Raw genomic sequence first — 23,704 nt, forward strand, 5'->3', positions numbered from 1 at the left:
GAAGTCTGACAAATGGTTCATGGGTTTTAGTGACATCTAGTGGTTAAAAAGCAATACTGCAACCAAACCAGAAAAGGCCCGGAAGCGTCTCCGCTTGATTTTTCAGTGATCCGTGTAGAAATACAGCTACAAACTTTTAAAAGGCCTCTTAAAGTGAAATCCGCTCCACCCTCTCAATGTTTCTGGATCTTTAAATCAGATATTTCAAATAAATCTTGCTGCTACTGTTTCCCAATGGGCGCTACGAGTATCAAAATAACTTTTTCAATAAATTATATGTGGCTCTTTAGTGCGTTAACTTGCATTGGAAGGTGTGGAATGGTAACTTCTAGCGAGTTGCTCCCTTTGAAACCGAGTCCATAGAGGGTGTGGAGTTGGGGTGGAGTTGCGGCTGGGACGACGATGATGAAGGACTGATGGAGGCGGTGGCGGAGGTGTGTTCCGAGGAGGAGTTTTGCAGTCAGAAGACCTCTGAGGCTCCGTCGGCCGTTGGTTCTCTGGGGAGAAGAGACGAGCGGAGGGTTAGGACGGCGGCGGTGGGAACGAGGTAGCGCAGTCTTCTTTATTTCTTATTTTCGGCCTCTGACCTGCTGTCCGCCTTGGTCCCGGCGGAGCGGTTGCTGTGGGCGTCCGCCGTGTAGCGGCTCATCTGGATGTGGCTGTGGCTTGGGGCCTGTAGCCGCTCCCCCTCGGACGGCGCCAGGCTCTCCTCCAACGGGGAGCCCTCATCGAAGAAGAGGAGGCTGCGCGAGCGGACTGCGGCACAAGCGCACATTTTCAGTGACTGACGATAAAATGTCGGAACTATCCCCCGACATTAAGCTGATGTTTGCGTGTTTTGGATTTTTGCTGTGTTTACTATTGTAAAGAAGAAGGAGAAATTTTGAGCACTTTTATTGCTTCAAACAGGGAAATAACTCTTCAATTTAGGCTCAGCTTTTCCAGAAAACTATCAAACATATTGTGTGTGTACAATAAAAATCAGCTTTTTGCTTTTTCTAAATTTGGAAGTCTGAAAAACATTGAAAATCATGAATAACTACCCTGATTTTAGTCAAATAGGCCTTTCAAGTTTCCTCTACCACTATTAAACTTGGTCCAAAATTAGATTCACAAATTACACAAAAAAGTAAATAAATGAATGATTACTGGGGTTGTAATGACCACAAAATGACACTAGGGGCGAAAGCAAAGTTTACAAAAAAAAAAAAGTTTTTTATCATGGTTAGTGGGTTTTAAGGGTAAATGCAAACAGCGTCACCCTACCCTGAGTGGTGGCGTAGAGGTCCGCCGACGGCAGAGGGGAGGAGGAAGGCTGAGAGGAGGGTGAGGACGACGACGACGAGGGTGAGTCGCTGAGGAGGGACAGAGGGGAGAAGCAGGGGGAGAAGGAACCCAACACCAGGACAAAACACAGGGCCATCATCTGCAAAACAAATCAGAATTATTTCACTTTCTGCGAGTAAATACACCCTCTGTAGTTGTTGCTCTGACATCAACCACAAGTGACATCTATCAACAGCGGCGACACCCACCATGAGGCACGTCCCTGTCTGGGTGGAGGCCATCTTGCAAGAGCGGGGGACCACCTTCCCGGAAATCAGTGCCTGCAGCTTCTGCAACTGCTGCAGCAGCGACCTGGAGCGGGAGCGCAAGTACGAAGTGTTTTGGTGACCCACCTCATAGGAGGAAAAAATATCTCATGGGATGTGTAGAGAACATGTTGCCTTCATGTCAGTCGAAAGATTCACATTTACTGTCATTGTCACAGAAACAGCGAAAACGAGAATGAACTGAAGCAAAGTTACAAGGAAATCAGTGTCTTTGAAGCCCCACGTTGTTAAGCTCTTAATTGAAATGACTCTTAAAACACTGAAAAAAATTGATGAAACACAGCTATTTTATTACTCACTTACATTCGTTCATTTTCCTTACCCGCTTCTTCCTGAGCTCAGGGTCACGGGGGTCTGCTGGAGCCTATCCCAGCTGTCATCGGGCAAAGGCAGGGTGACACCCTGGACAAGTCGCCAGTTCATCGCAGGGCCTTACTTACTTACTTACTATTAATATAATTTCTTCAAGTATCGGCAGGCCACATTAAAAAGCTTAACGGGCCGCATATGGCCCCTGGGCCGTAGTTTGCCCATGCCTGGATTAGAAGCTTCTTCTTCACTTCACTTGACACACTTCACTTCACTTCTTTCATTTGTCTCTCAATTTCACGTTAAGTCTCCAAAAGTTGTGCGACAGTTAAAGTTGAGGTCGGAATGTTTCCGCATGGGAGTCGCGCATTGCGAGAGATGACTCGGTTGGGATCTGGAGAGCAGGGTTCTGATGGTATGAGCCGCCTGCGGGTGTAGTAACCCCGTTGCCGGCCACCGGGTGGAGACAGAGAGCAAGCTGCGGCCTCGGCTGAGCCACTCGTTTGAATCAGTTCGACCAGACATGGGTAAACTACGGCCCGGGGGGCCATGTTCAGCCCGTTAAGCTTTTTCAATCCGGCCCGCCCAACTCGAAGAAATGATATTAATAGTCAGTAAGTCATAAAATAGGTGAATTACATCCATTTTTTTCATTGTTTTCAGAGTCATTTCAATAAAGAGCTGAACACCGTGGGAAGAAGACACTGATTTTGTTGTAACTTTGTTTTAGTTCATTTTCAATTGACATTAAAGCTACATGACATGTTTTCGACATATCCCTCATGCATATTTATAGGCCCCCTCTGTCAAATTTTAGAACCCATTGCGGCTCCACCAGTCTACAAGTTTGCTCTAGACAGTAGAGCAAACCAAACGGGTCAGTTGTGATGGTGCTGACACCAAAGGCGCGTGAATCACTTTGTCCATTTCTTTCTTCTTCAAGTTTCCAACAACAGCGCTGCGCATCATACACACACGCACACACACACACACACACACACACACACTGTCAGCTGCCAGCCCAGATAAACTCACACCGGTTGATACTGACCAGTCAGACTGGCTTTTTTCTTTTTTTGATGTGAAACCACAGTGATTTACTGCTGCCTTAAATACACGCTTCTCCCCAGAGATCACTGCGTCTCGCATCGGACCCGGACCGGGCCTGAGCCTGTGTGAGTAAAATAATTCGGCACACAAAGAATGGAAAAATTCAAAACGGGGGGTGGGGGTGGGGGGTTTGAAATTCAGCATTGAGTCTCTGGCCCTTTTTATTTTCGACTCCTGGTTGCAAAGGCATGTGAGGATCTTTGGGAGGGGGAGAAAAAAAAGGAAAAGTGGTGGATGTTTGCGCAACGGGAGGGGGGGGGGGGGGGGTTTGGTCCGATATGGAGTCACGTGGACGTGCCGGACAGGCTCGATTTCTCGGAAATATGGTGGAACTCGATATTTTTCTGAGATGTTAAAGCGACACAAAGTTCAGAAACCATGAGCCTAAGCCTGTTGGGTTAAATGGCTGTGATTGCGTACCAGTCAAAATGTTGGGTACACCTTCTCAGTTTACAATTTTTCTTTCATTTCTATGACTATTTACATAGATTCTCACTTAAGGGATCAAAACAATGAGTGAACAAAACATACATGGTATGTGGTCAACAAAAAAAGTGTGACATAACTCGGAAACATTTCATATTTCAATTTCTTCAAAATAGCCGCCCTTCATATAAAACATTCAGTTATTTAACAATGTTTTCTTTGCTACATAATTTCATACATATTGATCATATATTTGATGTCTTCAGTGTGCATCCAGAACGTAGAAAGAAAAACCATTGCATGAGAAGGTTTGTCCAAACGTCTCACTGGAAGTGTATAAATATATACATATATATATATATCAAATCTATTATTTCATCTCAAACATAAGAAGCAGTTTTGAGCAGATGAGAGGTACCAGGTTGCGAGGTTTGGCTGTGGCGCCGCCGCGCAAAATTGGCGCACGTGGCTTCGCTCGCTGGCCGAACGCAGACCGATGAAAGAAGAGGCCTCGGCAAACCCCCCCCCCCCCCGCACTCCTCTCCCCTCCCCCCGCCCCCACCGGGATGTAATCTCTGCGTCGTCCTCCAGAACCCAGTGGAGACTCTCCCAACGCAGAATCTTCAGCCGCTGTGGAGCTCCTGAGTGGATATTCCGTGCGACTGGAGGAATCACGCTGACTCATGTTTTCTTTCTTTTTCTTTCGGCCAGTCATTGTCTCCCCCCAACAAACTCCCCATGGGGTGATTCAAAATGTTCTTCAGTGTGTGTGTTTGTGTGTGAGTGTGTGTGTTTGTGTTGTGGGAAGAAGAGGAGAGGGTGGGGGTGGCGGGGGGGGGATGGTAGTTGATGCGGTTGCCTTTTTTTTTTATATGATGAAAGCTGCTGTTAGGGTGCAGCTTTAATAACAGGCTGGGGCCGCCACAGACACACACACACACACACACACACACACACACACACACACACACACAGACAGACAGACTGACTCCCACCTCCCCCCTCCTCTCCACACCCACGTACCCCCCCGCTCAGGCAGTAATAGCACATGGGTTATTGTTATAATCACAGAGGAGCACAAACAGAGCTGGGTGAGTCGCGGCCCTGCCTTCCCTCCTGTAATTCCCTCCCCCTCCACCCCCACCGAGCAGCAATCCAAACTGGCCGCACGAACGCACACAAGCACACGCACATTCAGACACACAAGCACACGCACGCGCGCAAGATTGAGAGGCTGCTGCCCACCTGTTGGCCGTCTCCAGGTTCTCCACCTTCCTCCACAGGTCGCCGTTCTCCGACGTGTAGCCATCCACCCTGCGCACACACACAAAACAGTCAGTCGGGAGAAATCACACACCGCCCCCCCTTAAAAAAAGCAAAAAACAAAATCAGCCTCTGCCATCCTTTATTTGCAGCTAGATAGATTATCACTTGATAGATAGATAGATGGATGTACTTTATTGATCCCACATTGGGGAAACTACACTGTTGCAGCACTGAAAAACAGTACGGAAATAAACTATACAATAGTTATAAAAACAGTCAAATCAATCCACACTACCAGTCAAAAGTTTGTACGCATACTTCTGATTGAATGTTTTTTCTTTCATTTTCATGACTATTCACATTGTCACTCAAGGCATCAAAACTATGAATGGATGTAATATGGTTTCCACAAAAAAGTGTGAAATAACTCAAAGTTTTATATTTTTAGATGATCTAGAATAGCCACCCTTCATATAAAATAAATAACATACTTAGGCATTTCACATTTGTCTTCTTTTTTTCCTTTTACCACATTAATCCACATATCTTGCTCATATATTTGATGTATTCAGTATCTACAGTGTAGAAAGTAGTAAAGATAAAGAGGAAACGCGTGTGTCCAAACTTTCGACTGGCAGTGTATGGACAACAAACAACCAAAGCAGATGTGCAAAAGACAGTCGAATTGTGCAGATGCAGGGATAAGCAAGGTTTTGTGTTCATTATTTGCCAATGAGTTCAGGGAAAAATGTCCAGAATGCAATCTGTCACACAGCAGGGAAGAGTTATGGAGCTACACAGCCATCGGTCGCTAAACTAGCCAATGGCTGTGTAAGATGAAACTCCCCTCCCCCGCCACCGCTGCCGTACCTCATCCATCTCCTCATCTCCGCTCTCTCCCCCCCCCCCCCCACCAGGTAATCCCGTCCTCCTTATTACAGCCCCGCTAGACCCATAAAGGGACCCCATCCGGGGAGCAGAGTCGGTCAGAAGGACAAAAGGGAAAAGTGGATTTATTCGTCATCGAGTGAAATCTGCTGATAAAAAGTGAGCGTGACCGACCCGTCGGCCTTCGCCACCTTCAAATTTAGCCCACCCAGATTTGCACCGGCCCAACCCGAATGACCCTTCCGGCCTGCCGCCGCTCTAAGCCGATGTGATGAGGGGAAAAAAAAAGCGTATTGGAAAAGGTTGCTTTTTTTTTTTTACTTACTTCTTCTCCAGACATTCCACGTACTCCTTCTTCTTCCTGCGGCTCTCCTGTGCTGAGATCTGGCTCGGGGAAACGGCACAGGAAACAGGGGGGGGGGGGACGGACGGACCTCGTTTTTAGTCTGATCCGACGGAGCCGACGGAGCCGACGGGTCTCGGCGCTCTGCCTACCTTGTTCTTGATCTTCCGTCGGACCCTCTTCAGTGCCTTCTCTTCGCTCTTGGTGAGAGGAAGTTTGTTGGGGACGGGGTAGCCCTCAGCCACCAGGGTCCTCTTCTCCTCCTCCGTCAGCATCAGGGGTCCCGAGCCCTGCAGCTTCTGCAGCAGCAGCAGCAGCAGCAGCAGCAGGAGTGACACGAGTGGAACACATTTGAATGACGTCGTTAGGTGAATTACATTAGAATCTCAACACTGCGCAGATAATCTGCAAAGATAGAAATCATTTACTCCTGAACTTAATTTTCAACAATTGGTGTGTTTTTCTGTTTTGTTTTTTGGGGGAGGTAAATTATTCATTTATAAAATCACGCCATGCGTTCCCAATGTTGTTTGGCAGCAATACGCTTCATAGCTTTAGCCTAGTCTTTTGCGATCAAAGTGATTGTGCATGTACAGATATGATCAAATAAACTAAACCAAACTAAACTAAACTGCACGTCGAAAGGCCTCCGAGGGTCTTACATAACTGATTTGGAAGGGTGGGGAGGGCGTGGGGGGGGTTTGCCAAATCAAACATTCGTGCAGATACTGGCACTCACATGTGGCGCGGTGAGGAGAGGCGAGGAGGAGATGGCCGAAGAGGAGGAGGTGGAGGAGGAGGAGGAAGAGGAGGAGGACCCGCGTCCTCCCGGCCTCGGCTGGGGCTGAGGCGAAGACGGCGGCAGGGGCAGGTGCGGGGAGGAGGGGGGGAGGGAGCCGTCGCTGTCGCCGTGGTTACTGCTGGGAGGGGTGGGCGGGAGCTGGAGGGCGTCTTCTGGATGGAGGGGATGTTGGACTCCTTTATTTTGTTCATTTATTCAAACAGGTTAAAAGACTGGTGGGGCCACAACGGGTTCTAAAGTTTGACATTTTCTAGGATTTAGCTCTTTATTGAAATGACTCTTAAAACACTGGAAAAAAAAAAGGATGAAATACAGCTATTTTATGACTTACTGACTATTAATATAACTTCTTCAAGTTTGGTGGGCCGGATTAAAAAGCTTCACTGGCCGCATAGGGCCCCTAGGCCCTAGTTTGCCAATGCCTGGTCTTATGTTGCGAGTGTGTGCACCCACCACCGGGCAGGCCGAGGTATTGCCCCATCTCCCGCGGCTCATCCTTGATGGCGATCGGCGTCATGGCCTCGTCCTGGCTGCCGCCGCCTGCCGCGTGCCGCCACGGCGAGCCTCTCTGTGGGGGGGCGGGGCTCAGCACCAGGGGTGGGCCCTCTAGGGGCGGGTCTAGCCGCTGGCCCACGTCGGGCTCCTCCTGTTTCACAAGGATGGCGGACAGGTCCTGTCTGAAGTTCCACTCGAACTCTAGAGGGCGGAGAAAAAGAACAGGAAGTCAATACAAGATTAAAAAATTTTTTTTTTAACTCTCTCTCTGAGAGAAAAATATAATTGCAGATCATCCCACAGATGGTGTCGCTTGGTTCTCACTCACTCAAGCACTTGGCGCTGTGAAAACGAGCACAAAGGGCGATGGGAATGGCCGGGTCGACGGGTCTTTCGAGTTTCAGAAGCTAATCCGAACTGTTTTTGACTTGACCGCAAAAAAGTAATCAACAAAAAAAATCTGTTTTCTGGAAAGAAAAATATTGAAAAAAAACCCAAATTCCTATATTTATTGTACTTACTTCTGGTTAGTTGGATGCTGCAAAATATGCCTATTCGAATGCTACGTTTTTTTTTTCTACTGACTTCTTTCATTAATAGTAGAGATGTACGGCGAGTGAGCGGCGATGGGTGCGGGCAGAGGGGCGCTGTAAAGCTCTCAGCCGGAGACGGGAGCCACCTTCGGCCACAAGCCCTTCCAATCCGACCCGGAGCCGGTCGCGACGCACCGCCGCGGAGGAAATGCGTCCGTCGGGGCCGACCAGCAAGCCGGCAGGGCTACTTCTGGTTGGTTGGATGCTTGTTGGATACTACAAATTCTGGCTAGTTTGATGCTACTTTTTTCCTGTCTTACTTCTGGCTAATTGGATGTTAGTTGGATTCTACAAAATCTGGCTAGTTGGATGCTACTTTTTTTTTTTGCTTACTTACTTCTCACTTCTGGCTGGTTGGATGCTAGTTGGATGCCATTTTTCTTCTTTCTCACTCACTCACTTACTTACTTATGGCTAATAGGATTCTAAAAAATCTGGCTAGGTGGATAGTTGGATGCTACTTTTTTACTTAATCGTAAAAAAGTAAGGCAAATCTGATTCCAATCAGATTCCTTCTCAAATCTGTTTTTTAAGGGCTGACTGTCCACACTGTTTTTAGCAAGTGTCCAAACGGGATCTGGCTCTGTTCAGACACATTATTGACCCATCTGACAGGTTGGTGTAGCAACGACGTTGGAGCGCAGGCGTCGTCCAGCGCGTGTAGTGTGTGACGTCATATAATTGCGACAGCAGCCCTTGTTGCCATGGTTGCGATACATAACCTGGAGCTTGGCTTGAATGGAGCTATCTCCACACAGATCAGTTTGTTTGGAGCTGTTCACACTGAGGCACTGCTAACACTCGGTCACTTGCAACTGTTTTTGGGGATTGGATCGGATCACGAAGAACGCATCTCGAAGAGATGAGTGCTATTTCTTTTTTAACCACTCGGGGCAGTAAAGTGAAAAACCATGGCTCGTTTTCCCTGAAAATGAATAAGAATCAACTTCCTGTCTGCGGACTATATCAAGACGATTCTCACTGTTTCGGGCAACCCAAAAGTGGATCAACATGTATAAGTGACTCGTTTTAATTCTACTGCAGCTCGTCCGTATCATCATAAATTCTCCGGTTGCGATACGTGTCGTCTAGCTTCCGTTGTATCGATTCCTCTGACCATATCGCTGTAAGGCAGCGCGTCTCCTGTGTACACCATCCTCGCAAATCCATCCTTGTGCTTGGCGAGACTCCAACAAAAAAAAAGATTTGTTTTGCTTCTTGTTTGTAACTTTATAATGACGGCACCAGACGCCGGGCGGAGGGGCGTGACGAAGGGGGTGCACTTCCGCTTACACGAGAGAGGCGAGTTGAGTAGGCAGTCGTTAATGCGTGCCAATACCCATGCCCGTTTTCACACCTGTGAGGAATGCTATGAGAAGCGACGAAACCACCTCCAGGAGGTGGTCTGAGGGATCGGATGAAAATATGGATTTTTTCACACGAATGAAAATTCGTGTGATTTTTGCCGATCGGAACACGAAAAACACTTGAAATGACCAAATGCAAACAGGGTCTGAGACGAATCTGTCCAAATGCTATCTGAAACTACCTCCCGAATGTAGTTTCAATCCGTCTTGCAAAAAACAGATTTCATGTGGTTTGTGACTGTTCAGACTACAAAAGAGACATCCGGTTTCAATCTGGGCTAAAAATCGGATTTTGGCTGGCAGTCTGAACAAGGCCTTACTTACTTCTGGCTAGCTGGATGCTAGTTTGATTCTATTCTACAAAAAATGGCTAGTACTTATTTACTTACTTTCTCACTTACTTCTGGCTAGTAGGATGCAACAAAACCTGTCTAACTGGATAGCTGCTACTTTTTTTTTTTTCTTTTTACTTCCTACAGTTTTTTTTAAAACGCTTTTTTTAATCCAAAGTCAGAAAAAGAAACCCTTATGTGGGAGAGAATAATATCGTGTTGCCCTGGCACACATCTAACCCCGCTGCCGAGCGCAGGAAGCTCCCCGTTCCGCATCCAGCGAGCGCCCAATTGGAAAACCTCAACGCTCCTCAAGTGAACCCGACTCCCCCCGTCCTGTGCGTCGGCGGGCCTTCGCTGTAGGTCTCCCCCGATGGGAAGTAGCCGGCTGCTTATAAATCACACTTCCAAAGGGCCTTGCCAGAAAACATCGGGAGCCGCTTCCTCCGCGAAGCCGCTCATTATCGACGGCTGGATGGCATCGCTCTGGCAGCTGCGGTTTATAATTTGTCTCCGGGCGAGCGTGGATGTCGGCCCCCGAAATAAAAGATCGCGGTCCTCAAACCTGGCACTCTCACCGTCTGTCGCGCGTGCGGGGGGGGGGGGGGGGGGGTATTCGTAATCCGGTAGAGCCGGCGGGCGAGGTGAGAAAGGTTTTTTGGGCAACGCGCAAATCCGAGACGTATTAAAGCGTGCGCAAGTGTTTATTACTCGCTGTTTAGTCTGGGAGCCGCACAGAGTATTTTTAGGGGACGCCAGTTGGGCTGCAGGGCCGCTTCTGGCCACTCGGTTCTCTTTGTGGGTACGATGATGCAGAATCTCCGCCCTTAATCTCCTGGAATAACCCGCTGGCTGGGAACTGGGAGTCACTCCGCATCGCGTGAAGGGACTCTGGCCGAGTTAAAACGAAAAACCGAGATTTGACCCCGATTCTCACAAGTTTTAAAGGGGGAGAGGTGGGGAAAACATTGAGACATTAGACGACTGCAACTTGGAAAGAGGACACCAAGCGGAGCCCCTTAAGGCCACTTAATGCAATTTGTATTGTGGAGTTTGTGTAAATAAAAGCTGAGTGGCTGGAGAAAGACTGACAGCCCCTGAGTGGAAACGAGGCAGACAGACAAGGGGTGTGTGTGTGTTTGTGTGTTAAGGAGGGGGGGGGGGGGAACAGATGTTCCAACAAACCAAACAAAAGAAAAGTCACTGTCTGCAAAAAAAAAAAAAAAATAATTCAATAATCTGTGCATTTAAGAACGTGCACGATGCTCTTTAAAGAGGTACGCTTCTGTTTCTTGCACTGCTACTCAGGGATTGCATGCTAGAAACCAGCCCTCAGTGATGTCAGAAAGGGCACAAACCAGATTCCTAACCCGGCAAGTTATTTTCTTTTAAATGCCTTTACCTTAATTTGGGTGAGATTTTTTTATGGATGTGTCTTGGAACGACTGACAGCCCCATGCACAGGCAGCATGTTAAAGAATTCCCATCTCTCCGAGTCTCTGCTCAAAATATAATAATATATAATATTAAATTAGACCGATTAAGTAGATAGCGGATCACTTTGTAACCCTTGTATCACCACGATAAAAGACCGAAGTGAGTCTGAATGAATAAAATCATTCATAATATTTTGGTGAGTTGAGCAGAAGTGGATATTTTTTCTTGTGGAGCCTTTTAAATAGCGATGAGTATTTATAATGTTCCGTCAAGCCTTTTTTTCATTCTGGGCTAAGCAATAAACACAAGGCCGGGCTGTTTGATGTTTGTTACCGCACAAACACACACACACACACACACACACACACACCACAAACACACACACACACGGAAAGTGCGTGTGTGTAGTGCAACAGCAGTTTAACAAGAAGCTGTTCCAGGGTGTGTGTGTCCAGGGTGTGTGTGTGTGTGTGTGTGTGTGTGTGTGTGTGTGTGTCCGCGTGAATATGTTTGTATGCCGGGAGTGAACGTCATTTAAAATTGCCCCCTGGTTTCCTGGCAACCCTTTGCTGGTAAAATGCCCCCAAGTTTTATGAGCAGTGTGCCTGTGTCAGTGTCCATCTCATCCGTCACCGTGTCAGGGATCAGAACAGAGAGGTGACTGGACTGAGTCTCTGTTGTCTTTTTCAAAAGTATGCTTCTTTTTTTTTAAGTCCCCTCTTGTCCTATCCTGTCTAATCCTAATCTATTCTATCCTATCATATTCTATCATATCCAATCCAATCCTGTTCTATCCAATCCTATCCTATCCTGTCAAATCCTAATCTATTTAATTGTATCCTATCGTATCCTATGTAATCCTGTCCTACGCTACCCTAACCCACCCTATCGTGTCCTATCTTATCCTTTCCTATACTATCATGCCCTTCCCTGTTCTGTTCTATCCTGTCCTATGTTTTAAATGATACAGACTATGTTGACTAGTTCAGACTACTAGCGATGCTTCTGTCAGCTTACCGTGGGTTTTCCACAGCCATGTGCGAACCAACGAGACCCTGAGCAGCCTCCCCTAATGAGGCCCGTCCCGCAGCTCGCACTGCCTCGTTAAGCCCCCTGCCTGTCTTGTTAAACAAGGACTTGATCGGAAGTCCCCCCCCCCACCACCAGACCACCGCAGCACCTTCATTTCATAATGAATACCAGAAGCTGTTAGTAGAGCCAAAGTACAGTTCACTAGGTTCACGTTTAGTGACTCTGCTCTGGCCTGTTCATGGAAAGCTAATCATATTTTACTAATTGTATTGTATAATACTCTGTCATACCATAGCATACAGCATCGTAATGTATCATATCGTATTGTGTTATTGTATCGCAGCATATTGTATCGTATCATACTGTATCGCATTGTATCATATTGTATCTTAATGTATCACATTGTATTGTATCATATCGTATTGCATTGCAACGTATCATATTGTATTGTATCATATTGTATGGTATGGTTTCATATTGTATCGCATTGTATCGTGGTGTATTGGAACTTAACCTATCCTGTGCTATCTTGCCCTGGCCTATCCTATCCTATCCTATCCTGTCATTTCCTTCCTGACCACACTGAGATTTTCTGCAGCTGATGCACTGATTTATTCACTTAAAAACGAATAGAAGTCACAGACTTTTAAAAACGTAAGCGGCAGACAATAAAGTCGTCCCATCCCGCCGCTTAATGGTAGTGCAAGGCCACGCGCGGGTTTTACAGCTGAAGGTCCATTATGCACGAAAGCAAAAGAAGCATGCCCATAATTGACGCTAATGTCGTTCCGAGGGAGGAATTCCTGCTTAATCAAAACCAGCCCATCAATCCCATCAGGGACGAATGAAGCGGAGCACATCAAATTAAAAGCGGCTCCTTGTCTGTGGCTCGTGAACCATGTGGCCTCTGAGTTACGCGAGCAAACGCTGGGACTCTGCGCAACTACCTCTCCGCGTTGTACATGTACCACGCTGAGAGTTAAACGCTGGGAGCCTCTTTTTTTTGGAACATGTTTCTGTGGCAGTGGCAAACGTCAAAGATTCTCCACCCGAATAATAACAATGAGGAAAAGACATTTCTTTCTTTTACTACTTACTTGGCGGCGGATGCGGCCAATAAAAGGGAGTGTTTTCTGGTGGCTAATGACCAGAGGACCCCGGCGGTCCTGCGAGAGGCCTTTTTAGAAATGGAGGAGAGGTGGCGAGCGTGTTTGATCTCAGTGTGACGGCAGCGGTGTTAAAAACACTGACAGCAGCAGCAGCAGCAGCAGCGTTGGAGCAGCTTGTTCTGTACTACGAGTGAAAAACCTGCAGTATCTTCATGTATGTCAGGGGAAAAACAGACGCGTTTCCATCCTTCCTCGCGCCCGAGCCGCAGCACGGGGGCAGTGACGCATGTCTCGGCGCATTCATGTTTTCCACCCGCAACAACAGAAAAAAAATGAAATATCAAAAACAATTAAGTGAGAGCTCAGACGGGTATTTAACAAGGCCCCGCGTGCGATTTATCTCTCCAACACTGGCTGCAGACGTTGGTCTTGACCTTGGGTTTGTTTTATGGCACAGTGATTCGATGACATGTTCCTAATTATCGGGCTCAATTTTGGGGATATGATAATAAAAGGACGGCACACTCTGGCTTTTGCACTGCAGGATGTTGACATTTTATTTGTTGTATTTTCTGCAGTTCTTCTTGTAGAATATCAATAAAGTTTGGATGCGTCAGCGGAGGTTTTAAAGCTTTTTGTTTTTCCTTTGCCAAAGTTCATAAACACTGGATTTAAAAGATGTATGATTGCATGATCTCCTCCGACGCTCGTTTGTGCGACTGTTGACTCTGCAATTTTTCCCTGAAAATACCCTTTCTTTTTGCCATTTCAAAAGCATGTTTTTCTTACATTTGGGGGGGGGAAGACACACTGGACGCGGTTCCGCATCGCGTCAAAGAGCTGAAAGTGATAACAGGCGCAGCGACGCGCGGGCGTCGTCTTGGCGTGCACGCCCGCTAAACAAGTGCAGCAGGCAGAGGGGGCGAAGGTGGTGTGGGGAGTGTTGGGGGTGGAGGGAATATAAATTCACCAGCTAGCGAGATATCAAAGCCGGTCTCGCCCCTTTTGGTTTTATTGAAGGTGTATATCATCGTGGTTGACGGGGTTTAAAAGATCCTTTCGATCCCTTTTTTTCCCCCCGCACTACTCGCGTTCCACCGCTGCCGCAAAAACGCGCATGTGTACGGAACGAGAGGACTCGACATGCGCAGCAAGGGAGACCCTTCGGTTTTCAGTGGTTTTTTGTTCCTCTTTGAGGTTGCAAAACGAGCCATCGCTCGCTGCCAAAAACAAAAAGATTCCAGTTGGGAATAGCTTTTGACAGGCTCCATTTTTTTTTGCGTAGTTTTGTGTTTTGTTTCTCAGCGCGACAGTGCGATAGTCGCACCAGCGCAGGCGGTGAAAGCTTTTTGAGGTAACAGAAAGAGAAGAAGAAGAAAACAGGAGGGAGAGAGAAGAGAGAAGGAGAGTTTCCGCTGGCTTGGGCTGAGGCTGCAGACTCGAAACCATATGCTTGTCGCTCTGCATGTGTGTGCGTGTGTGTGTGTGTGTGTGCGCGCGTGTGTGTGTGTTAGGTTGGCAGGGCTTAGCTGGAGGAAAAACTGCTCCGACCGGGATCCTGCTGCTCCGACGGCAGGATCCCTGGGACAAACGGAGAACAGACGGTCGCGGTGGGGACGGCGGTCGAGGAGGGCGACTCGCAACGCAGCGGGATGGCCTTTGGTCGACTTCCACCTCAGATAGACGGGGAGAACTTTCCGCTTCTCAAACGGGCGGCAGTTGATTGAAAGGTGAAGAATTCTAAAAGAGTCGTCAGCATACTGTTTGATTCGCGGAGAAGGGGGTGGAGCCTGTGCAATTCAACACCGCAAGGTCTTTTAAGTAAAAGTAATCAAATGATCCTCTCTGGCTGCGTGTCACATGTTGCTACAGCACAGTAATGGCAAAATATTAGAATGGTGCCCCTAGAGTCTGGTTGCAGTACTGACCCACAGCAGGAGATAGAAGGGTCCAGATCAAATTCAAGCCTTTTTTTAAAGTAGTTTTTGGGAGGTTTGTTTATCCAAACCGCATCTCCCAGGTTTCTCACTGCAAAGTAAAATAACTTCCTGCTTCTTTTAAATACGCGACAACGCCAGCGTGGATCTCGTGGCAAAATTTTCACGCACAACAGAAAAGGAGAAATGGAAACGTATCCATCCCAAGACAGACAGCACGCAGGACGGGAGAGATACGGCTGATTTACTAACGGATTATGTAACTGCGGAGGCGGCCAATCACAGCAGAACTGAGGACGACGTTATATCAGGAGACGGGAGTTGGGGGGGAGGGTGGAAAAAAAAAAGGGAACCGGGAACGGCTGGTGTGATAAGGAGGAAGCAGACAAATAGAAGACGACGCGCACAAGTTTCAACTGGAGGACAAACATTTGAAAGACAGAATAGATGGACGGGAAACAGCAGATGCAGACACCCACCGGACTCTTGGTCCATTTTGATTGACAGTGCCGGACTCTGGGGGGCGGAGTCGCCTTCGCTCAATGAGTAGCTGTGTTCCGCTTGAATATCTGTGTGGGGGGATGGGTGGGGAGGGTTAAAAAAAAAAAAAAGCTTCCGAATTGCACTGTTTACTAGCTTCTTTTTTTTTCTGACCCATTGTGCAAAAGCAGTAAAAACTGTTGTTTGTCGCAGTGCTTTCTGAAAGAACAGCGCATGTTTTCTTTAACATTTGCCAAATAATAAGGTCGGAAGAGCTTTTGCTGCTGGTATTAACAGTATCCGGGTAAATGAGAAAGACTTTCAAAATGTCAGCGTCAGCGCGGAAAGTTTTTCTTTGTATTTCTTTTCTTTCCAAATGGCGGTGGCCAGGCCACTGACTCCGACTCCAGCCACCTGCTGCGAGGGTTTGAAATGGTACACTGGCAAAAGGCTTTATTGAAATATTAGTGGAGGGAGCGGCTGCTGTAATTCCTCCTGACTGCGGCGGCACTGATTGAATAAAATTTCACCGTTATTCAGGTCAGAGAGGAATCCCATGTTGGAAACTTGCAGGTGTCGTGCGATGCGTGGGGACGTTAAAGTTCCAGTGTGTAAAATTTGGCTTTATTTATTATTGCTATATTGGTAAAAAACTTAATATACAAGTGTATAATCACAGTACAATCAAAGTAATTTGGTTTTGCTACCCTTAGAACGGTTCTTATTTAAACATAAGAATATACACATAGCAAGGCTCTTGATGCCGTCTTGCACCGCCATATTTCTAAGGAAGCCCGGTGTGGACAATCCAGCCCGCCTGTTACTGCATTTCGTATTTAGTATTACGTATTACGAAAATACGTATTTCGTATTTTCGTATTTAGTTAAAAAGAAAAAATCAAAGAAAATAAAAACATTATTTAGCATAAATTCTTGCATTGTCTGAAAGACCAACAAAGAAGAAGGTGCATCAGGTATCCAGGTTTGGGTGCGCGGGCCACCGTAGCTCACTGGCAAGCTCGGGAGAAGGCGCATCACAGTACAATAAGTACTGAGAGTATAAATTACAAGTCATTTAGTTTTCCTACCTACCCAATGGTTCTTGCTTATATATTATTTATATCTATATATAAATAAGTTTTGCATTTAGCGTTAAAGCTTGCGATGTCTGAAAAACCAATGAAGAAGACAGTGGGCGAGGTGTCCAGGTATTGGAAACGTAGCTCACTGGCTAGCTCACTGGCTTGGGAGGGGCAGGGAGAGTGAAAGACGCTGCAATCAAAAATGTAACCTCTTGATGTCGCTGTTTCTTCTTCAAAATCTTCCAATATTACACACTTAACCTTTAAACGAACGTGTACACTAAGCCAATACACAATGGGCTATTTGTGGCACATTTAAAAACCCAAGCAAACAAAAAGGAAATGACGCAAAGTCAACACTTGCGTGACAAAAAAAGCACGAGAAGTGGAAGGGGGAAGAGGGAAGGGTGGCTGACCTGGGCTACTCTCTATGTCCATGTGCAGGAATGACACTCTGTCGGCCAGCAGGGGGCGTTCTAGTAGATGGTCGTCGAAGAAGCTGCTGAACAGCTCGCTGCTGAAGTCGTCCATCTGGTCTCCCGAGAAAGGCTGCAAAAGACACAAAATACCAATTTCTGGATTTGTTTTTCAGGAACAGGACTTCTGAGGCTCGGCAACATTGTTTTTTTCTTTTCAAATTGTGACTCTTGGGTTTTAAAGGCACATTTAATGGAGAAACGTCGGGAATTTTGACCAGCATTTTTCTAAGGGACCCCACAAAACTTTTCTCTTTTATTAAAACAAAACGTTTATATCTATTAAATTAAAAGGAGATTTAGTTTGCAGGGTGGCTGCTGATACGTTTCTATCTCAGCTTCGTCATGAGCGTCATCGCCGTCATGCCAATGCTGGAAAAAACAACAACACACAAATTACCGATTTCTCACTTTTAGCGAAAATTCAGTCGAACCACTGATCCGCTCCGCCGACTCCTCGAACAAGTCAGACAGCAGATCACTGAATGACTCACCCCGGGCGGAATATGTTGCACACTGCTCTGATGTCGTCCTCTTTTGTTTGTTTTTTTTGTTTTTTTTTCATGAGTCATTACCCGGCCTTGCTCAAAAAAAAGACAAAATGCACACGGAACGACAGAGAAGCGTTGACGCGGAACGCTGCAGAACTTGCAGATCTGTTCGTTCAGTTGCAGATCCGGCGGCTCAAGTCATAGCTTTTCTTTAGGGGGCATCGGGGAAAAAAATGAGGCTCGGGTCTTTGAAAGTGTCCTCGGGAACAATACTGTAGATCCTGAAAGTGGCTGCGGTCTCTGAAATAGCGTTTGGTGTTTTGCAGGTTCGCCAAGTGCAACTTGCAACACATGCATTGTGTGTGTATCAGTGTGTGTGTGTGTGTGTGTTTGGTGAGATTGTGGGACACCCGCAGCTGTCTCGTAAAAACACGCTCGCAGCGGGTAAACAGACACACAAAACCCCAACCCCCTCCTCGGCAAAACTGCCGATGTTCGGGAATCTCGGAAGCCTCACGGAGGAGCGCCAGGAATCGACGCAGTCCGGGGCCTTTCAGGGAGCAACAAGTTGCAGTCTATCTTTCGGTTTCCGTCGCCTCGTCAAGGTTTGACAGCTTAATGAGGAAAAGCAGCCTGCGCGCTAATGAATCCCCCCCCTCCCCCACCCTCTGTTGCCGTTCACACCTGACCAAGCTCATCTTTCCTTTCGCCGCTCTGCCCTTTATAATAAAACAAAAACAAAACCCTCGCTTGCCGTTTCCGTCAGCGGGCCTTTTTTTTCAAATGCGCACGAGGAACCAACAAAGAGGCGCCAACCACATCAGAGAGCCCCGGCGACATTAACAGGGATTGCGTTGTCCTTTAAAATAACCCCCTCATCCCTCTCTCCGACTGACTCGGCCCGTTTAAATGTTCCGTGGGGAGGAATATAGGTCACATTTTTAGACTGGCGCACTCCAAATAAACACGGGAAGGAACAAAAAAAAAAGTTTCCCTTGTGGGCAAAAGCGCCGACCTAAAATTGCTTCTTTGACCCCGTTAATGTTCCGCGAGGCCTCGACCTCGACGGAGGGGGGAGGGGAAACACTATCTTGGTTGATTTTTAACTCTGCGTGCGACACCTGGACCTGCTGATAGCGCTCCCACCAGTTAGCTGTGCTTTGGGCCGCTAGTCCCGTTCACTCGTCCATCGTCTTCCCCCGACACTTGACCTTGTCGCTGTCAGAGGTCAAACTCCCGGCGATGGGCGACGCTGGGGATTTTGGTTTTGATCCGATGCCAAGTAAATACAGGGCTAGTATCGCTAATAATGAGACTTTTTACTTGGAACGTCATGATCGTTGAGTAATTTTGGGATTTTTTGCGTTTTTTTTCGGTTGATTGTGATCATGGTAAATGCTACAGGGCAAAGACTTGAGGCAAAGAAACATGTTTTTATGTAAATTAAGCTTTTTAACTTTTAACTTTAATTTCACTAGCATACCAAACGGTTGAACAGAATAAAAAAAACTTAAATCTCCCCTTTACTGCACTGTTTTTTTTTTTTTTTTAGGAAAACAGTGACTAGCACAAGCAACAATAACAAAAAAGCAACAATATAGCAAACTATAAAACCTAACAATGTCAACAGCGCAACAAAATTGACCCTCCATCACACGCAGATGTTTGCGAAAAACGAAGTCGGGTTGTAAGTTCTTCTCCGGTAGGGGGCGCAATGCTGTTGTTTACTTATACAGTCCTGGAGAGAAGCTGTGAGGAAGTACTTAGTACTGATAGCATAGATATTAAGATAGATATACCAAGCCCTGCTCCGTGTGTGGGGTGCAAGCTTTACATATAGTTATGCATTGGGGGCCGAAGCCCATTGATCAGCTGATTCTGATTCCGCTCATATTTACTAAACTGGTTTTGTTGCACCAACACTGATGCAATTCATCCTCATCCGGCATCATTTTCGCCTGTTTAAACTGCCCGAGGACGGCTTCACGATGATGAATGTTTCCGCAATTCCTTCAGGATTGTGCGACAAGTCCATCTCGGAGAAGCTCTCCCGAAAACACTTAGAATGGGCGGAAACTGGAGATGCGACAAGAGCGACGTTCTCTCAGTTCCCTTCTAACGCGTTCGCTTCCTCGACTGCCGTCTACGTTCGCCGCCAATGCCGTCGCCCTCGGGGTAATCGGAAGCCGCGGATGCGAGCGAAACAGCTGCCGTCGGTGTGGACAGGGACGGGAAAAGTTCGGCCTTTTCATTACCTGAGAGTGTTGACAGATTTTACAGCTCACTTGAGCGGTGTGTCATTACGGGGAGGGAAAAAAACGGTGGGAAAGACGAGCAGTTGATAATTAAAACGAGCAACTGCCCCCCCTAATTAAAAGAGTTGAGCCTCACAATCTCTTCCACCTTCTGGTCCGGGCCCTCTCGTTTAATCTTTATTATCATTTCATCTGGTTTCAAAAAGGCTGCTTCAGGTGAAGTGAAGCCGCGGGTTGAAAGAGAGTTCATCCATCTCGCTTTCATTGCACAGTGGCCAAGAATCAGTCGCATTCTCCCGGCACCAATTGCATACTTGCGCCCGGGACACCGAGAAGAGAGGTCGGCGCTGGTGATCGAGTCTGAGGGGCCTGGAGCCGAGCCGAGGAAGCCGAGCGGCTTCCAGCGGAGGAGGGACGTCCATCTTGTCGCCTCGCACTGAATTATCGAGAACTCGTGATTCAAAACCGAATGGGGACCGAAGAGGCTGATCGATCAGGCCTCACACCACTGCTCAGGAATGATTCCCCCACTCACTCCCTTTCTTTTACTGATAAGAACATTTTGATGCAGTGACATCGCCGTTAGTCCTGCAGACTCCCAGGACTGGTTTGCATTTCGCCCAGAAACATTTTTGGAACTTTACAGCTTTGTAGCAGATAAATGGAAAAGCTTTCGGGCAATTGACAAATAATCCCTCTGATATATCAGCAGGTGAAAATCTTCCCTTTAAATTTCCTTCGTCTCCGGCTTCTCCGGATGAAAGAAAATGACAACGAAGTGGTCAAAACGGATTTTTTTAAAACCCTCTTTGCATTGTCTAGCAAAACAAAAAAACGTAGAGTTGTGAGAGACCTGAAAACATCGTGTCATTATGCTCCAAGCCTGGCGGCCGCAGATGAAGTCAAATGGCAACGTTCTCGACTGTATTTGGCTTCATGTGGCGGCGTGTGTCCGCAGCGGTTTCTGCCTGTGTTTGGCTTCACTCGAACAACCTTTACAGTGTGTGTGTGTGTGTGTGTGTGTGTGTGTGTGTGTGCGCGCGCGAGTGAGACTGGAGTGAACCCTGCTATCGTTCCCAGCAAACCGCTAAGAGTAGTATTTCTCCTCCGTCTATGTCTTTCTCTCTCTCTCACACACACACACACGCTTCTCCTCACATTCCATTTGCACGCTGAGCCAAGGGCCCAATCGGACGGTGCCATGCAAATGAGGCGGGTGTGTCCTTTCTTTTCTTTTTTAAAGGACTGGAGTACAGGGTCTGAATGGAGGAAAACCCGGAGAGACTACAATAGAGTTTAACGGCAGGAGGACAGTGCGTCGCTGATGGGAAGAAGATGTGATGCGCAAACTAGGACACGCAACACACACTCTTTGTTGTCATCGTTTTCGTTGTTTCTTATGTCCAAAACGTCCAAACAGAAGTCAGAAAAGGAGGGAAGGTTCTCATTCAAATTAATCAAATTTACCATATAAATAGATGTACCAGGTGTCTTTGCTTTTTGACAGTTGTAACATGCACAAATAGGATGGCAAGATTAGCATCTAAGGCTAACGCGCAGCAGCCAGGCAGTCCAGAAATTCAGAAATTGGGGGACAAGGGAACCTTCACCATGACTCACCAGCGTCGGCGTGGAGAAGCAGCATTTCAAAAAGTGAATCATTCGTGCTCCTCCAGAAGCCTTGAGTCCAGGGGCTCTCGGCAGAAAGGTTTTGGCGTCTCCTGATGTTTCTTTTTACTCAAATGTACAAATGTCTGTCGCAGTGCTGTCTGTTCTTCAGCAGCGTAGCCACGCTCTTGTGCTAGCCTTCTGCTAATTTTCCGGAGGCTTATTTCACAGAATTGTCCATCTTCTCTTTGTTTCTGCCTTCCCCGCTGACAGCGTTTTTCCTCGCGATACCACGAGAAACAGGGAGGGTGAAAAAAATAACCCGCTAGCCCCCACGCCGGCAGTCGCTGCGTTTCCATTACCCCTATTTTGCGCAAAAACCTAAATATTGCAATAAAAAAACGGTAATGGAAACACCTAAACTTCGAAAAACCTCTCAAATATGGCTAAAAGGTGTTTTCAGACGTATCGATGTAGAGGTATATCGAAAAAGTGTCATGGAAGCACTTTTTTCCCGCATTTACACATCGCCAGACGTTCACTTCACTTCAAGTGAAAATGGTGCATTATGTTTGGACAGAGGAGGAGACAGAATATTCTTGACAAGTAATCAAAGAGAAAAACATAGCAACCATTCTTGATGGCAAACAAAAGTAAACAAACAAAAGCAAATGTAATTCTGATGTAATGTAGTTACGGCTTATGCGCTTCACATCATTCAGTGGAAACACCGGCAAATCAATATTGTACTTGTATTTTCGAAATATCGCTTTTATTTTGCGAAAACAAACTGCAATGGAAACAGGACTACATGCTCTACAGAGATAGCGGACAAAAACAAACAACAACTGAACAGAAGGCCTGTCATTTGCTGCTGTGCCGCGCTGACAAAAAGCAATCAGTGACGTCCATTCAGTGGCTCTTCAACTCCTTCAACCACATCGATTCCCCAAATCGACTGACTTATTGTTGGTTGGCATGAATTCCCGCGTGACAGACTGATCGGAGAGTCGACCTCCTGCAGCTGTTAGAGGAAACGACTATTTAAATGTCGTCATTAACTCTTTTTAATCTTTATTTGTTTTGCCAAAACCTCTATTTGCTCAATGTTGTGTTTTCTACATTCACACTGCACTGCTTTTTTCTTCCCCTCTGCTATTCAAGCCGCTATCGCGCTCTATCTGTGCTGGCAGTGGAAAGTCGAGGGAAAGGCTAACCTGGATTTTTGGTTTTAAGGTCAAGCGATTCTGCAGCCGCTCCCCGCTAATTTTCGGATCTGAACACGGCACCCGGACGAACGGGCGGGATGATTCACTTTCCGATTCACTTTATTTTTTTCCCTCTGCCCTTCCTGCGGTTCTTCTTATCTTGTCCAGCTAAGATTGTCGCTGTGTTGTTTTTTTTTTTTGTCATCTAATCCGTGATTTCGATTTTTATATAGGACTGCGGCCCAGAGAGCCAAAACGAAAGACTGTGGACTGCATCTCCCACAATGCAACGCCTCGATTCCAGCCCTTTTCCGCTCTGTGGCCAGAGCCTCAAAAGCTCTGGAGTTGCGCGGGTTTCTTCCTCACTTCTCACTTGTGTGAACGTCACAATAAAAAACCTGTCTATGTTTTTTTTTTTTTTTTTAAAAAGAGCCCACCTCGTCGTATCAAGACCTGAGGAATGTCTCGGCATGCCATCACGGGTAATTAGCCGTCCTTTCCCGTGTCGTCGGTGGCGCGGGCCTAGCCTACGACTGAGCTACTTTATTTAGGGCCGTGTAAGTGGGGGTGGGGGGTGGGGTGACAAACCGCAGGCAGACTGCCTGGGTGACTCACTGCTGAAAATAGAGGTTTTTATTTTCTTCCCTTTTCTTTTTTCGCTGCTTGAAAAGAGAGACAGCAAAGGAGGGGAAAAGATGAAAGTGACGGGACGGGAGAAGAAGAAGAAGAAGAAGAAGAAGAAGAAGAAGAAGAAGAAGAAGAAGAAGAAGAAGCTTTTATTCATCCCACACTGGGGAAATTTGCATAGTTACAGCAACAATACAGTAGAAAACTATGGAGATTATATTGATTAAAAAGAAATAATGAAATGAAACAAAATATTTATAAACTAATTAGGAACAAACAAGATATTCACGTTACAGACGGTTGGAAGGAGGGAAGGAAGGAAAGAGCTCCTGGTGCTAGCAGCACTATCCCCGCTAGCCTACAGTCTCGTGCTTTTCAATTAATTGTGACAAACGGAAGGTTAGATTCAGAAGTGGTT

The 23,704-nt window shown here is 46.7% G+C and overlaps 1 protein-coding gene across 2 annotated transcripts in view; it reads right to left on the reverse strand.

Moving 5' to 3' along the window:
- Nucleotides 1–84: 84 nt before the first annotated feature.
- The window catches only part of creb3l1 (cAMP responsive element binding protein 3-like 1), a 26,764-nt gene continuing 3,144 nt past the window's right edge, over nucleotides 85–23,704 (reverse strand). Inside the window, exons 2-12 of one of the 2 annotated variants that reach the window (XM_076017342.1) lie at nucleotides 17,038–17,170; nucleotides 15,539–15,628; nucleotides 7,211–7,453; nucleotides 6,695–6,906; nucleotides 6,108–6,254; nucleotides 5,938–5,996; nucleotides 4,704–4,772; nucleotides 1,536–1,638; nucleotides 1,267–1,426; nucleotides 588–756; nucleotides 85–497 (exon numbers count right to left, since the gene is read on the reverse strand). In XM_076017342.1, coding sequence (XP_075873457.1) covers nucleotides 461–497; nucleotides 588–756; nucleotides 1,267–1,426; nucleotides 1,536–1,638; nucleotides 4,704–4,772; nucleotides 5,938–5,996; nucleotides 6,108–6,254; nucleotides 6,695–6,906; nucleotides 7,211–7,453; nucleotides 15,539–15,628; nucleotides 17,038–17,170 — 1,422 coding nt within the window. In that variant the 3' untranslated portion in view covers nucleotides 85–460. Of the gene's footprint in view, nucleotides 498–587; nucleotides 757–1,266; nucleotides 1,427–1,535; nucleotides 1,639–4,703; nucleotides 4,773–5,937; nucleotides 5,997–6,107; nucleotides 6,255–6,694; nucleotides 6,910–7,210; nucleotides 7,454–15,538; nucleotides 15,629–17,037; nucleotides 17,171–23,704 lie in introns of both variants that reach the window. The other variant, XM_076017334.1, reaches the window with a different exon arrangement.

The sequence above is a fragment of the Nelusetta ayraudi genome, unplaced genomic scaffold (genome assembly GCF_046127955.1).
Source record: "Nelusetta ayraudi isolate G7.1 ecotype Tasmania unplaced genomic scaffold, CSIRO-AGI_Nayr_v1 ptg000006l, whole genome shotgun sequence".
Classification (NCBI taxonomy): Eukaryota; Metazoa; Chordata; class Actinopteri; order Tetraodontiformes; family Monacanthidae; genus Nelusetta; species Nelusetta ayraudi.